The sequence below is a fragment of the Sinohyriopsis cumingii genome, unplaced genomic scaffold (assembly GCF_028554795.1).
Source record: "Sinohyriopsis cumingii isolate HCF-2022 unplaced genomic scaffold, ASM2855479v2 utg002465l, whole genome shotgun sequence".
Taxonomy (NCBI): domain Eukaryota; kingdom Metazoa; phylum Mollusca; class Bivalvia; order Unionida; family Unionidae; genus Sinohyriopsis; species Sinohyriopsis cumingii.
Window position 1 is genome coordinate 260,691 of NW_028316219.1, and position 17,206 is coordinate 277,896.

Genomic DNA, 17,206 nt, shown 5'->3' on the forward strand with positions numbered 1-17,206 from the left:
TATCTGTGCGCACATGTATTGCAAAATAGGGACATAAGTATACATGAACTAATAAACTGTGGACACACCAGGAAACATTTAGCATTCAGGAATAGTTATTGTCAAAATTGATATAAAACATCATTTAGTAGAAGAAAAAAAAATATTTTACATTTTAATCAAATCATGCAAAATAGTCTGTTGCTGGATGCTAAAAATTATTTGACATGGAAAATAAGCCACAATGACAAAAATTGTAATTCTGATAGAGCTAATCATTAGATTTGATCGTTCGCTATGATTATCCCCTCCTGTTTTTGCAATTGTAGCCATAGTGGTATGATAATGTAATTATATTCGTACGTTATTTTGCAGAATGTAGCATCTCTACATGTTGTATTTCATTTTGTTGTACTTAATTTACAATGTGTTTAAAAGATTAACTTGCTATAGTTGTGTACAACTGTCATTCACATTTTGGAACTTACCGGTAATCTCATGTTAGGCACTACATGGCCCCTTTTGCAGAGGGGTGGAATAAAACACTATTACATACATCACGATGTACTTATCCATGCCTACTTGTTCACTGTGACAGTTTTGTTTGGCTAATGCTGCTTGTACTGCCCATCATGTGTTATACAAACGTATTATATGGTTCTCTACTGCCCAGCATGTGTTATACAAACGTATTATATGGTTATCTACTGCCCAGCATGTGTTATACAAACGTATTATATGGTTCTCTACTGCCCAGCATGTGTTATACAAACGTATTATATGGTTCTCTACTGCCCATCATGTGTTATACAAACGTATTATATGGTTCTCTACTGCCCATCATGTGTTATACAAACGTATTATATGGTTATCGTGATGACAAGTGACTTTTGGGACAGCATTTATTACCAACCATTCAGAAAGGACATTTTTTGTTTGATTAAGCCAGGTTTTTCAAACTTAGTAGAACAATATTAATTTGTTTTCCAGTCTGCTGTTCTGTCTAATGGCAACCAGGACAACTTCTTCAACAATGAGATTATAATTTCTGGGGTTTAGTCATAATTGGATGTAACAAACCGGCTGCTCTCTTTTTGAAGGTTGTCCAGCTCGTATTGAAAAAACAGTGAATGGGGGTCCCAAATGTACCATCATATTCTAAACCATTCCAAAATAAATCCTTGAAAACCAATTGTGAACAAGATGATAACTTACATCCTAACAGGCCTAATGTAAGATTTACTTGGTCATCATTGTTGAACTGGATCATTCTGTTTCAGATCACAATAATTGTGACTCCTAAATTATTTAATTTTAATGTCATTTTCTGCTTAAGTACGTTTTACAGAATATTACAAATCTGTGTGGTCTTTTCTTCTCATTTGCATTAAGGAGCAACTTTTTCAGGTTGACATCACATGTCCCATTTTCGAGCATACTTTCCTACTGTATTAATGTAATTCTGCATTATTTTAACAACCTCCTGGGTTTTGATTGTTTTGTTACATATACAATTATATTAAAAAATTGCAATTTCTCAATCATTTTCTATCATAACGTCACTGATATACAAGGAAAAATGCAATGACCCATGTAGTAGTGTGCCATGAGGCCAGTGTCACAGATAAACAGTTTATATGGGTATTTTACTGGATTATAAAGGTAAAATACCTAATGTATTTTCTTCCAGTATGCTTATCAACATGAATAGTAACAAGCATTCTCTCCGATGTAATTGTTAAATGAGCTTAGAATAAATCATCAAAAAACAATCAACCTGGATACTATTTACCACTAAATATTTGCATTGAAAACATTAAAAAAGGAGTCTGGCTAGTTTTGATTGTAATTCCATAATGAAATATTTACTCTTTATTAGCAATTTATGGGGGACTGTCAAAAGAGTTTTAGGATCCAGTAATAAAATGTTTCTGGTGTAATACTACTTTTTAATCATGTAATACTTATATTTTACTAATTCAATGCTTTTCTTTTGTCTCCAGTCCAAGCGAATATTTTATTCTCCAATTAATGACTAAATCCAAATGAATATGGTTTTAGGTTGATTCCTTATTCATGTTTTCCTCTTTTGGCTTTCATTAGGGCTACACGAGTAGAGTATGAAAAAATATTTGCAATATTACCAATATCTTAATAATAATAATAATAATAATAATAATAATGAGGACTTTGTATAGCGCCTAATGTTTAGAAGCTCTAACCGCTTTACAACTTTAGACAACACCTATAGGATAAGAAACATAATAATATTGTTACAAAAACAAACAACATGAAATTAGAAAAACGTTAAAAAAAACAATAAAAAAAAAACATGCTGAGAATATTTCAGGTAGAAAACATTATTAGGTCTTAAAGTTTGCTCTTGCTGTCGAAATAAGTGAGTTTTGAGAGCCCTCTTGAATGTGATCACTGTGTCTTTGTGTCTACGTTCAGTGGGCCATTCATTCCACGTTGCTGGGCCCTGGTATGCAAGGGAACGCTGTCCATATGACTTTGTTTTCATACTTGGAATAATGAGTATACGATTGTCAGAAGAGGAGCGCAAGTAACGTGCTGGTGTGTACACATTGGTGAGGTCAGATAGGTATGCTGGACTACAGTCCGACAGTGAAGTGTAGCACAGAGAACAAATTTTGTGTTTGATTCTGGATCGAATTGATAGCCAGTGACAGGTACAGAACAGCGGGTAGGTGTGCTCTGATCGTGGTACTCTAAGTATGATCCAAGCAGCTGTGTTTTGAACTTTTTGACGTTTCTGGAGTAGATTTTGAGATGAACCAGACAGAACTGAGTTACAATAGTCCTGTCTTGAAAGTACTAATGACCACACAAGTGTTTTAGTGGCATCAACTGAAAGATATTTGCGAACTGAGCTGATGCCTCTCTCCTCAAGATATGCAGCCTTGCATATGTTCATGACATGTTGGTGCAATGTGAGAGTACTGTCCAGAGTAACACCTAGGTTTCGTACTGATTGTGTGAATTTAATGTTGCCGCTGCTGATATTTATTGCTTTAGGTAAAGGATATGAATCAGAAAGTCTTTGTGTTGTGATCAGAATGGCCTCAGTTTTAACATCATTCATCTGCAGCTTGTTACAAGTCATCCATGATTTCACATCAGAAATGCGCCTCTCTGCACCTTGGATGGTAGCATCAACTTCAGTTGGGTGGCTAGTTTTGTATATTTGCATGTCATCAGCGTACAATTGATGAGACACTGCATGATGATCTAGGACACTTGAGAGAGACTGAGTGTACAGAATGAAGAGAACAAGTCCAAGAACACCACAACATAGATCAACTGGGTTGGAGTGTATTCCATCTGCAGATACAATTTGTGTCCTGTTGACTAAGTAGGACTTGAACCACAGTAAAGCTGTATCATGAATGCCAAATACATGCTGGAGATGGTGAAGTAATATATCATGGTCTATTGTGTGAAATGCTGCAGACAAATCAAGGAGGGTGAGGACTGTAATAGCTGATGAAGTGAATATTCCATTAGGAGGGATGCTGATTAAAATCTAACAAAATATGGCATGAGAAACGTAATGCTATTACCCTTGCAACAGCAGTATTCCCTACCTTAAGCTTGTGGATTGCTTGGTGGCTTACTGTGCTGTCATGATTCAACCCAATAAATAAATACCTTTATTGTTGTTCATCAGATATCAAATATACAATGATGTGATGGTATCTATCATAATATCATCCAAAAAAGTCGGAACATGAAGTAGAATGGCCCTAATATCATGCGTTTTAATTGAAAGAAAGGTCCATCTCAGCTAGTGACATAAGCTCTCTTGATACAGATGAATCCACCTGTAAATGGTGGCCATCAAACTATCAGAGGAACCACTGAGAGGTAGCATGATTATATTCCAGCCCTAACTGGACCAATAAGCCTATCTTGTTCATTCACAACACAGATATGACTGAGTCTAGGAATGGAACTATTGAAGGCAAATTATGCCCATTTTGACAAAGAACAGAAAATAAATCATAGTTTCCAATGAAAATTATACATGACAAAAGCCACTGAAAAAGGCATGAATCTCACTCATTCTCCTTACTGATGTTAAATAATACTGTCTTAAGTGTAAGGATCTCAAGGAAAGCTTTATCCAAGGTTCATATTTAACGGCAAAAGAACATGTGCTAGACTCCTTGTGACGATCATCCCCTGGAAACAGAGTGCCTTCATATCACAACAGTGAAGGAGCCTCTGTGATGACATGTAATTGTTGTCTTTCAATACTGCAACCCTATTACTATTACCCACTTCCTTGCGTTAGATATTGCAAAAAGGTGCTGTATTTGTACATTAGAAATATATCCATGCACAACTTAATTTACTGGAATGACAATAAAATGCTAGAACTTATGGTCCAAAAGTACATTCCATTCTTATATAGGATGAGATTTACATAGTACCCTCAATATGCTCGAATGGCTAGAGCTGTGAGGCATTCAAGTTGTCTGCTGTAGTGAGCATGCTGACTACTACAAAGATTTTGGTGAAGACAAATGTGCCAAGGATGAGGCTTTTAAAACCCTAATAAAGAAATATGTATCTAATCTGTGCAAGATTCTTCCGGTCTGTGATGGCTAAAAATGACTGTCAATATGCTCATGGTCTCCCACAATTAGAAATTAGGATTAGAAGTTCTATGTGAGTAACGCAAAAGACACTTTCAAAACTTGAAAAAAATCACTCCTCTCCCATTCTTTGAATATCAAACATTAATATGTCTCTTTTTTTCATTCCAGGGATAAAAAGGAAGCAACAGCAATTAGTGATTATTGGTTTTGTTCTGATGTCCACTGTAGCCCCTAAGGTGATTTTGTCATCTATGTTAGGAGCAGGCTGGCATGTAGGCTTTGTAATTACAACACACAGTAGATTACTCAGAGGTTTACTATAGAAAACAATACAAGACTGCAGATGACTACATCTAATCGTCCAACCTAGGTTCTTGCTCCAATTGTGACACTGCTCCACCAGCAGAGGGCCAAGGTAACAGGAAAGCCTTCCAAACAGGAAATTCGGGCTTTTCAGGTAAAGCCTGTCATATATAAACACTAAAACCTGGCCCAAGTTCAGTGATGCGCATGCCTTAAGCAGTAGCAAGATACTGATTGTGCTGCTCCGGTCAGATCAACTAAACGACAGGCAGCAGTTAAATGAATGCCACATGGACAACACACAGAGACATTCAAATGGCAAAGTGAGGTTGACCTGTATGTAATCCAAGCACACTTCGTATGTAGAAAATAAGTAAATAGTTGGAATGACTACTCAGCTTCAAATTAAGTGTCATGTTGAACAGGGATGCCTATGGGTAGGTGTGTAAGGAGGCGTGGCACAACCTACAGCACATAATGCACAAGCCTACACTTAATTCCTTCAATTTCAGTGCTAAACATATATTATTATATGCTCATATTTTTTTCTCCATTAACTTTGCATAGTCAGAATTGTTCAATATTTTTTTATACTAAACTTGCACACAACTTCATATTGCACTCATAAAGAAACTACTTTCTATTGTAAACAAATAATGGACGCAGACACTAGAACTTTTGATTTGTAAACAAATCATGTACCTTCGTCTAGTAAGCTCTTTACGTTTTGGTTGATTAAATTTGTTTCTGAATGAAGTAAAGCAGATGTTTCGTGAAGTGCAACATATCAGCTGCTTTGGCACATTACGTGTTAATTATTTTGATACAATGTTTCAGATTTAGGCTAGCTATATATCCTAGGGCAGTGGCAGATGCTTTATCTGCTCGGGAAATGGACACACCCGCCCATCTACGAGTTTCCTGCTGCCTTGCAGGTCGGCTTTGGTTAGCCAAAGGCTAAGGGAGTAAACCCTAAAAGAAAATCCGGAGTGAAGACCCTAAGGCAGCTGGACGATGTACTACATCCCCTTCTGGCAACTCCTTGGTCTGAAGAGGGAGGGGCTCCGCCAGATGACATTTGCCCAAGACACACTGATAATGCTGGACAAATCTGAGCTTACAATACCAGATCGGTCGTCGCCTGGGTCAACAAGGACCGTGCCTGCCGATGTCCTTTAGGATGGAGGTGACAAGTGTGCTACTGGTACTATACCTACAATCAGAGTGAGAGACAACATTGCCATCGCCACCTGGAACATTAGCACTCTGGCCCAAATAGGAAGACTCCAAGAGTTGACACATGAGCAGGAACACTACACATGGCACATTGTGGGACACTGTGAAGTTAGATGGAAATCCCTAGGAAAACACCAAACCGAAGATGGGCATATATTATACTATAGTGGAGAGTGTGACAAGTCCATAAATGGAGTAGGCTTCCTTGTAAACAAAGCCATCAAGGGATCTGTCCTTGAATGCTGCCCCATATCTAGCAGAATCATTTTCATTCGATTGAAAGCATCTCCCTTTAACATCACAATTATCCAAGTCTATGCTCCAACTACAGATCATGATGATGAAGAAATAGAGGAGTTTTACAACAAACTACAAGGTGTTCTAAACATGGTCAGTAAAAAAGACATCCTCGTCATCCAAGGAGACAGGAATGCCAAAGATGGCAAAGATGCTCTAAAAGACTGGGAATAACGTTGTGGATCTTCTTGCAATGAGCTTACCATTGAAAGAGGGAGACGGCTGCTCGAGTTCGCGAGCTACAACAAATTGGTACTAGCCAAAACCCTGGGACAACATAAAGCTACACGATGCTGGACATGGCACTCACCAAATGGAACCCATCACAACCAGATCGACTACATACTATTTCAAAACCGTTACTGATCTGGCATCAACAGAGCAAAAACAAGGACATTCCCATGTGCTGATGTTGGTAGTGATCATGACCTCGTGATTATGAACTTCCAAGTGAGGCTGAAGAAAATTAACCAGCCAAAGAACATCAGGCTCAAATTCAACCTTGAACATCTGAAGGACCCTAACATCTGCAAGTCATTCCAAGCCACAATTGGAGGAAAATTTGCTCCACTCCTTGTGATGGATGCTGATGTCAATGAGATGAAAAACACCTTCAGCACAGTCATGACAGCAACTGCCAAGGACATCATTGGCCTCCATCGACCGAAGAAAAAACTCTGGGTTACAGAAGAGATTCTTAAGTTGTGTGATGCCCGAAAAGAACTAAAAAACACCAGACACACAACAGGGGCATTGAAATACCGAGAAATAAACAAAAATAGCTGAAAAAGAACTTAAGCAAATCAAAACAAAATTGGATTGGACAAAAGTGCATAGAACTGGCGAACAGTCTGATAAAGAATAACATCAAAAAGGCATTACAAATTGTGAAAGACCTCACCAGACAGAAACAACCATGAGTCAGTACCATTCAAGACAAAAATGGAAAATGCCTCACAGAAGCAAGTGACATTTCAAAAAGATGGACTGAGTATTGTAAAGAACTCTACAACCATCAGTCCACAGGAGACCCAGAGGTGCTTGAAGTTACAAACTCCACAAATAATGATGACTTCCCCATTCTCAAAGAAAAGGTGGAGTCAGCAATAAGAGCACTGAAGAATGGGAAGGCAGCTGGAGTAGACAACATCCCAGCTGACCTTATCATGAATGGGGGAGAATCATTGAAAGAGCTAACAAAAATCTGCAACAAGATCTGGCAGATGGGTGAATGGCCAACACAATGAACCCAGTCACTGATTACAACACTTCCCAAAAAGACAATCTCCAGCTGTACCAAAATTACATAACTATCAGTTTGATCACCCATGCTAGTAAGGTAATGCTGAAGATCATCTTGAACAGACAAAAACCACAAGCAGAAGAAATAATCGCTGAAGAACAGACCGGGTTCCGGAGTGGAAGAAGCACAACAGAACAAATAATCAATCTCAGGGTTCTGTGCGAAAAGTACTCGCAACACCAACAAGACATCTCTCATGTGTTCATAGATTTCAAAAAGGCCTTTGACAGAGCGTGGCATGAGGCATTGTGGGCCACAATGAAGAAGTATAACATGGGTCAAAAGTTAACCAATACCATCAAGCAGCTGTACGCCAAGGCTACTAGTGCAGTAATTGCCCAAGGTGCTGTGGGGAACTGGTTCCAGACAACACCGGGAGTGCGTCATGAGGGAAGCCCTGGAAAACCACTGTGGGACAGTCAGCATTGGAGGGCGCAACATCACAAACCTCTGCTTTGCAGACGACATTGATGGGCTGGCAGGCAATGAAGACGAGCTAGCCACCTTAGTGAAGAACCTGGATGAAACATCTTCCAGATTTGACATGGAGATAAGCGCTGAGAAGACAAAACTGATGGCAAATAGTGGCAAACAAATCTCAGCCAAGATTAAAGTCAGAGGACATGAATTGGAAACAGTGAGCTAGTTCAAATATGTTGGTTCCATAATCACTGAAGAGGGATTAAGAGCAGAAATTTTGTCAAGAGCAGCACAAACAATGGCAGCTATGTCAAAGCTAAGAGCCATCTGGAGAGACAATAATATCTGTCTGAAAACTAAAATCAGACTATTGCGAGCTCTAGTCATCTCAGTCTTTTTGTACTCATGTCAGGCATGGACCCTGGCAGCAGAGTTACAACGAAGAATCCAGTCATTTTAAATGAGATGCTACAGAACCATCCTTGGCATCTCTTACATGGACCACATCACAAATGAAGAATTGCGTAACACCATCAGGCGCGAAGTAGGCCAATATGAGGACCTCCTCACCACCGTCAAAAAGAGAAAGCTGAAATGGTATGGCCATGTCACTAGAGCAAACAGTCTGTCCACAACAGTGCTACAGGGCAGCGTCCAGGGTGGCAGAAGGAGAGGTAGACAGAAAAAAGTGGACTGAAAACATCACAGAATGGACCAGGACAAGTTTTGGGGAGACACAGGCATTGACACATGATCGACACAAGTGGAGGGAACTGGTCAGATGTTCAGCAGCACAGTGCCTGAACGACCACCGCTGCGGTGGCCTAGTGGTTAGCACGTCCGCCTCGGATGCGGGAGGTCGTGGGTTCGATCCCCGGCCGAGTCATACCAAAGACTTAAACAATGGTACTAACAGCTGCCTCGCTTGGCGCTCAGCATTAAGAGGTTAGTGTTAGGACTGGTCGGCCTGGTGTCAGGATAATGTGACTGGGTGGGACATCATGCTACATGTCTGCGGCATGATACCCCAGTGCTAGACATCACTATAAACTGCCACATTGCAGACATCGTAGCGATATGACTGAAAAATTGTTAAAGCTACGTTAAAAATCAAAATCACATCACGCCTTAATGACCACACTAGGTCATGAGACTGATGATGATGATGATGATGATGATGATATACAGTAGACGGCAGAAAGGGGTACCTACAAATAACATGCAAGTGATAAGCATAAACTGTTTTCGTTAGCTGGTAATAAGAATGACAAAAACTATACTTACAGTTTTACATCCTGAATTTCCTCAAAATGTACTTTATTAGTTCTGCAAATCCAAATTGCATGAGCCATGACATATGTTCTCAATCTTGATTACAAATTTTGAAATTGTAGTGTACTTTCGAATGTAAGTTCAATAATACATCCTCCTTACTGCACTCAAAATAAAATAAGCATTACATTCCACAGCGTCTTTTTGAAAATTGCAATTGAAAGACTTGTTATTTTTCCCACATTACGATTTCAAACATTCAATGGCAGAAATATAAACTTTTGTTGTTGTTGTTATAGGGTTTAACACCATTTTCAGCACAATAGGCTATACACGGCGACCAGTATTAATGGTGGAGGCAGAACCCAGGACAACCCCGGAAAGAACCACCGACCCACGAGAAGCTACCGGCAAACTTTCTCACATATTCACATTTGGCGAACCCGAGACTCAAACCTACGCAGACTGAGGTGAGATGGCAGTGATCCGTGATGGAGAGCGCTTTAGATCACCCGGTCAACACGCTTCTTCTCGCTTCTTCAATCCGATGTATTTCATGTGGAATTGTCATATATAAATCAAGTCCATAAGCACGAAATTTCATAGAATCGACAAAAATACAAAACTCTATTCATTCCAGATCAAATGGAAAACTTGTTGCAATGTGCATTCATTCACAATATGCCTCCAAATTTCAATTTTAACTAGAAACGCTGGTAACTGCCAAAACCATTCAAACAATTCCACGTTTGTCGCTGTGGATACAGCATCTCCTTGGTATACTGGTGACCAAAACACTGCTCAGCAAGATTACAGTTGACCCCTCCTTCAGTTCCTTTGTGTGGTGGTTGCCAGGCACATCACACTACACCTGCACACTGTTCTTTTCTAAGAGTTGTAGCACTGATTCTGTACACTCGCAGACAGCGTCAACCACCAGCAGTTTTGGGCCACTCTGACAGTCCAAGCTTATGCATATATGCCATAGAGCAGGGAAAATTGGAAGCCGCCTTTGTGGCTGAGGACCTGGTCTCTTTCTAATTACTGTGGACAGGTGGCATCATCCATGGTCTGTGCGTAACTGCAAACGTAGCCAAACGGTATTATGTTGCAGAAGATACAAGTCGTCAGCCCAGTGCACCTGATTAGGTGCAGAAAGATCAAACTGCAGCTGTCATTTGATGTCATACGGGCAGCAAATCTTGCCGCCTGGCATGTTTATTGATCCATTACCCCTCACAAACATTTTGAGACCCTTTCGATGAGCTTGTGGGATGTACTATATTACCTAAAATTTAGTATCCACTGTTCTTATGGTTTGCTTTGATTGATTGATTGAATACTGCATTGATTGACTCATGATTGATTATATGAAAACCAGCACTTATTACATGTGTATTACATGTCAGATCTGGTGTTCGATCCATATCGCACACATGGTACCGCACAACTAAAATTTATATATCGCACATCCAGCCTTGATATGCTTTTACAAGTGAAAATAATAATAATAGTCCACCTATAAAGTAACGGAAATTACTATTTCATCTGGCTGCTGTTGCAGCTGGGGATAATGGTAGAGTACAGAAAGACGTGAGATGGGCAGTATAAATATGTGCATTTCATGGTATAAATGTCAATAATTAGAGTCAGTTAGACAAAACAATCTTGGACAGACTGTTTGAAAATGAGTATCCAGATGAAGCTGGAGAGAGAGAGAGAGAGAGAGAGAGAGAGAAAGGAAAAAAAATAGTGAGAGAGAGAGAGAAAACAAGTACTTTGCTGCTGAAATCTTGAATTAAAAATTTTAAAACTCCAAAGGAAGAATGACTAAGTTCAAGATTCAAGGAATGGTTATAAAATCCCACGCATTTTTAGAAACCTTTACCCCCTTCTTAATTTGCATGAGACTAATCTCCACAGTGCAAATCATCTAAAATACCAAAGATAGCTAAAATTCATTTCCCGTTTCTGAGTTTCACAAATACGTTATATTAATGAGCAAGTTATATTTGCAGTGTCTATTACAATTACTGATAAATCAAATTGGTTTAGTAAATAGATTTGGATTTTATTAAAGCTATTTCAACAATTGTTCAATCATATTGCTATGATGTCTGCAGTGTGGCAGTTTATAGCTATGTTTAATCTGTAGCATCATGACATAGCTATGTAGCATGATATTCCACTCAGTCGCATTGTCCTGACACAAGGCCGACCAGTCCTAGCATTAACCTCTTAATGCTGAGCACCCAGTGGTACAGCTGTTAGTACCATTTGTATGACTCTACCGAGGTTCAAAACCGTGACCTCCCACATTCACGGCGGATGCTTTAACCAATAAACCATTGGTTTAGTAAATCTGAGGATACATCTGAGAAATAATTGCAACATAAATAAAGATATATAGACGTATCACAGAGAGGAGCATCTGTGTTGCTTGTGACACAAATTGGTAGTATTTATTCCTTAAAATGTTATTGAAATCACTGTAGTACAATAAGGGAACTGTATTTTACATTGTAAATTCTTGTTACTATACAAGTAGGAAATAAAGAGAAGGAAACAAATCGAGACTGCAATATTGTTTAGAATTATTTTGCTATAATATATATATAAATGGACATTACAAATCTAGTCTGACAGAAAGAGTGAGAGTCTTCTCTTTCTTAATAGTATGCTTAAATGTTCATGTGAAGTTGCACGGATCAATAAATTCTTCTATTAATCAAAAATATTAAATAGAGAGCTTGAATATCATGAAAATGAATCACTTTCTATTTAAACTTAAATGTATTTAGTTACTGTTAGTGTGTAAAGTTTGTCCTGAAATTTGCTTGGAAGTGTGTGTGTACACTGTGTGTGTGTGTGTAATTTAGATTGTTAATGTTGGTTTTCCTGACATTTGCATGGAAGTAGAGTGTCCACTCAGCAAGCAGAGTGTACAAAGGACCCAGATAACTCATAACGATTTACACAAAGTATGCGTATCGTGGATTATATGGAATCCATGTTCCCATAATGTAGACTTATCCTTTCAAACTCTTTCATCACAAACCAGATACAGCTGGTCATCGCGGAATATCCATGTCATGGCTCTTAAGTTGTATTGCCCTAATTAGAATATTGAATTAGCATTATCATGTAATAGTGGACGTCCAGTGAATGGCATGGAACCTGGTGCAGCTCAGTATACAGTGCACAATGTATTTTAATACTCGGAGACAAAACGCATTTACACACCTGATTTTGTGAGCATAGAATCATGCTTCACAAATTATGCAAACTTTAATGATAGTAACTATAATAAAATAGTTTACTTTTAAACAAACAAACGGAAAAAGAAATTAAGGGTTTAATTGTGTTATTAAAATATTTAAACAATACGAGAAATGCAGTGATTTATGTTTTCTTTCCTGTACTTACTTTTAATGTGTTTGCTTCACATGTTCCCACACAACAAAATATACACTGAATAGCGCAAAACAGTTTCAACAGGTCCGTTTTCTTTTGACAACTCGCGACCAAAATGCACACACATTTTCTCTGGAAACGTAAGGACCACTCTGTTAGCCTAGTGGGTAGAGTGTCCAAATCATATGTGGTAGGTTGCAAGTTCAAATCCTGGCCCAGTCATACAGAGGACTAATAGAAATATAACTAGCAGCTGTCACGTTTTACGCTCAGGGTGTGCATAAGGAGGTTAGTTTTAACTGGTCGGTATGGTGTCAGGATAATTTGACTGGGTGGGACACGATGCTATATTTCTGCGGCATGATGCCCCAGTGCTAGACATCACTATAAACTATCACACTGCAGACATTGTAGCAATATGACTATATTTATTTTTAAAATCTTCATTTAAAATCCAAAGCACTAGCACCTTATGCCTATCGTTTTATGCAGACTCTAAGAAGGATGTAATGTTGCATTCTGTAACTAGCAGCTTAAATAATGCATTTAGGATTGTTGGTCATCCGACGAGTATAATATTATGATATTGATATGATAAAGTGACGAAAAGGTTATATAAACTTATGCAAGTATTAGATTCGGTTAAAGGCATATTAGGGCAGAACGTCTGAATTTTATGAATTTTAAAGATTATATGTCGACTTACAAGCTGAAATAATTCATAAAAAACTAGAGTTTGGGAAGATTAAATCAGATAACCGATAAAAGAAATAGAAAAAAAATGGATTTTGTGGGGACCCGCTTTAATTGAAACTTAAAGGTCACGATTTCTTACGGAAACCTCATATGACCGTAAAAATGGACACGTCAACTTCGTCTAGTTGGCGAATTATGAGTCACGTGCAAGTAATTTAAGTATATACTATACGACTTATAGACAATTCAGCCCAAAGACAATTCAGCCCAAGACAATTCGGCCCAACATGGACCGAACATAAGACAATTCGGCCCAACTTAAAAGACAATTCGGCCCAATTTTATAATACAACTGACAATAGTTTTAACAAGTATTTATTTTTAACATATAACGTATGTGTCGTAGTGTAAAACATGGATGCACACGATAAGTTATATATGGCCATCAGTATATTAGGATGAACCTCGGAAATCCCCGTTTAAAAAGGAAAGATGTTACTAGGCTTGTGCAGAGATGCCTAAAGAGGTGAGATGACAGTGTTTGGTAACTCCGACCGATACATTGAATATAAGTCAATAATACCTTTTGTAAACCCAGATGTCTTGCATATAAAAGACTTTGTTGAAATTATGTTTTATGGTCAAATATATACTCGGCATAAAGCTAATTGATTCTTCAAATTGTGTGCAACTGCAAATTACTATGATATATAAATCATTGAGTAGTCTTCATTCATTGGGTATTTCAAATGTCAATCCATATAGTCGATCAGCCCTATCCATGACAAAGAAGCACATGTTCCCACTCAGTTGTTATGGTGATTGGAAGGTATTTACCCAACCACTGCAGTAGCTTCATTGTGGAATTCATGTGGAAGGGATTACCTCCCACATCATGATCCATATGAAAATGATAATTTGCTTGAGGTGTGCCATATTTGAGGACTATAGTTGTTATCACAGAAATTACCAGGCCCCACCCAACTTCCACCCAGAAAAGCAAAAAGGTCATCCCATATTGATAGACATGTTGTGTTCGGTTTATGCATGATATAGTACTTATTACAATAAATAAAGAAACATGAATTAGACGATAGTCTGCATTTACTAAACAAAACTTCATAGAAAAACCACGGACTATTTATCGTACAGCAGATACAGCCATATCTATCGTGGAAACTCATGTTACATGATACTAGACATTTCGATGATGATAATGTTGATGATATAATGAATGTACACGATTCCTACTGCAACTTTATTTTTATCAGCAATTTACTAACTGACACCACCATTTATTATGTTCTGTGTAACTGCATACGTTTTTACATTTAACCTTGGATTCATAATCGTTGAATGTTAGCAGAAACAAAAATCAGAATCTTTGCTAAAACCAACAAATACAGCACATATTGCATTATATTTCTAAAATGTTCCACTAAACATACACTGGCTAAATACATTAACATTCTGAGATACAATGTACCTGATGTTCCAGAGCCAGTACCAGCTGTATGTGTAGCCAGGCTGGGTCCAAATAGAGTATCACCGATCTGTTGTTGCTTGACCTTCTGCTTTGATGCATAGCCTTCCAAACTCAGATTAGATAACTCCTCTTCCAATCTATATCCCTAGAAAAGGACATTTGTATTCTTTAAGTTTGTGACAGCCTAAGTAATACGATCATAGCATCATATATCTAAGATGTTCAACAGATTATTAGTAATTTCTCATACTCAGAATGCAAATACCTTAAGAGTTCAACATTTCTGGCACCATCACACTGCCTTCATCGGCAGCATCTGTTGATCACATGATTTTTAATGGTCATGTGATACAAGGAAACTGGTTTAGATGGGTGGTAATTCAAGCCCCTCATCCCTGGCCTCCACTGTCATATTGCAATCGCCTCCTTCATCTTCCTGTTCCATGTGATGTCCAAAGATATGATGACCCTGGTCTGATTGGGAATGATGAAATGTCTCGTATTGCTACAATTTTTCACCGATGTTTTCATTTGCACAATCATTTTATTTGATATGATAAACTACACCACATTTGTCACTGATATGTTTATTTGCACAACCATTACATTTGAAATGATAATTTATACCATATTTTTTTGTTTCATCCATCACGTGTGCAAATTATCTTAAAACATTGTACGGCTTGTGATACGTGATGAAGCTAGTCGCTGATGAAAGCAGTGTGGTATTGCTGAAAATTTCACTCTTAAGAGATTTATTTATTCATTATGGGAAACTTATAATAATTATTAAGTTATTCAGACCAAAGAAGCAAAATATTCAGTTGTATGTCCATTGGATTTGCATACTGGTGTTTTTTGTCTAGTTTGTGGGTTTTGATTTAAACAGAGAGCGAGTCTATAGTATACCATAAGCTTGAGAGAGATAAAGGCCGTCTCTTACCAAACAAAAATACATTTTCTCACATAACTATCATAACATAATCCAACAGCAAGAGTCACCAGAAGGGACTAATACTCTAATGACAGAAAATAATCCTGAACTTCAACATAAAACCACGTCTTCCTTCTTATTGATAAGTGATTTGAGAGATAAGATTTGTCAAATTAACTGCAGTGCTGGATATATTGGAAGTCACATTTACAAAAAACATATTTAGGATCAGAAATACATCATCGAGAATAAAAAGCATATATACACTATGGTGGAATCCACATACTGACATGACTGCTTTGGAGGATACATTATCAAAACAAATGTTTTTAAATGGCTGCCATGGTTGCCATATTGGATACTGGATGGCCACATTTCCATTTCGGGCCAACTAACATTATAATTTGTTAAGCAAAAGCACAGTGCCAATAAAAGATGACTTCCAGAAGTAGCCATAAAAAAAAATTGCAATGTCCATTGTGATTTCTGTGTTAACATGATTGGAAGTCATATGGTCACCATATTTATGTATGACCAAATATACATCATGCAAAGTCTTGTTTTGAAAATAGCATATTTATATGATGATATGTAAAGGACAAATTGCAATGACACATTTTTAACATGGACATTAGTTTGGCTAATAGGACCAAACATATTTTATAAGTATTCTGGCCAAATTATATGACAAATAGGTCAATACAAACACATAATAAATTCTTATATATGGACGCATATTCACTTATAATTACATACTCTAACCCCTCTCTCATCACATACATGATTTTAACAATATATTTTTTCTAATTTGCAAAACCTTCAGTAAACTGAATAAAATCTAAAATTAGAGTGGAGAACACAGTCCACCCATACACTTTGCATGCCCATTTAATGAATGGTCTTTCTTACAGACAATGATTACAACATGCTATTATAATGACGTAGGAAGGCATTGTACATTATTGGTTGGTAAGCATTACACAGCTTAAATTAGTTTGTCTCCAAATAAAACTACATTGTATTAGTATTGCATATCTGACATTTAGGTGGGATGGTTGATGTTAAGCTGATACCAAATAATTTAATTTACACACCATTTTTTGGGAGGAGGGGTCCTCTTTGTTGTGTGTTGGTTTTTCTCTGGGCCATACGTTACGCCACAACTATGGGTCCCAGAGAAGCAAGGCATTTGTCACATTGCAATGAGCGGAGATTGGAGGAGAAGGCAATATCTGATGGCC

The 17,206-nt window shown here is 37.8% G+C and overlaps 1 protein-coding gene across 4 annotated transcripts in view; it reads right to left on the reverse strand.

Annotated features, from left to right (window-relative positions):
• LOC149770708 (uncharacterized) overlaps positions 1 to 17,206 on the reverse strand; it is a 140,042-nt gene that overhangs the window by 37,966 nt on the left and 84,870 nt on the right. For all 4 annotated transcript variants that reach the window (XM_089949208.1, XM_089949205.1, XM_089949206.1 and 1 more), the window contains exon 14: positions 15,032 to 15,176. In XM_089949208.1, coding sequence (XP_089805334.1) covers positions 15,032 to 15,176 — 145 coding nt within the window. The remainder of the gene's footprint in view (positions 1 to 15,031; positions 15,177 to 17,206) is intronic.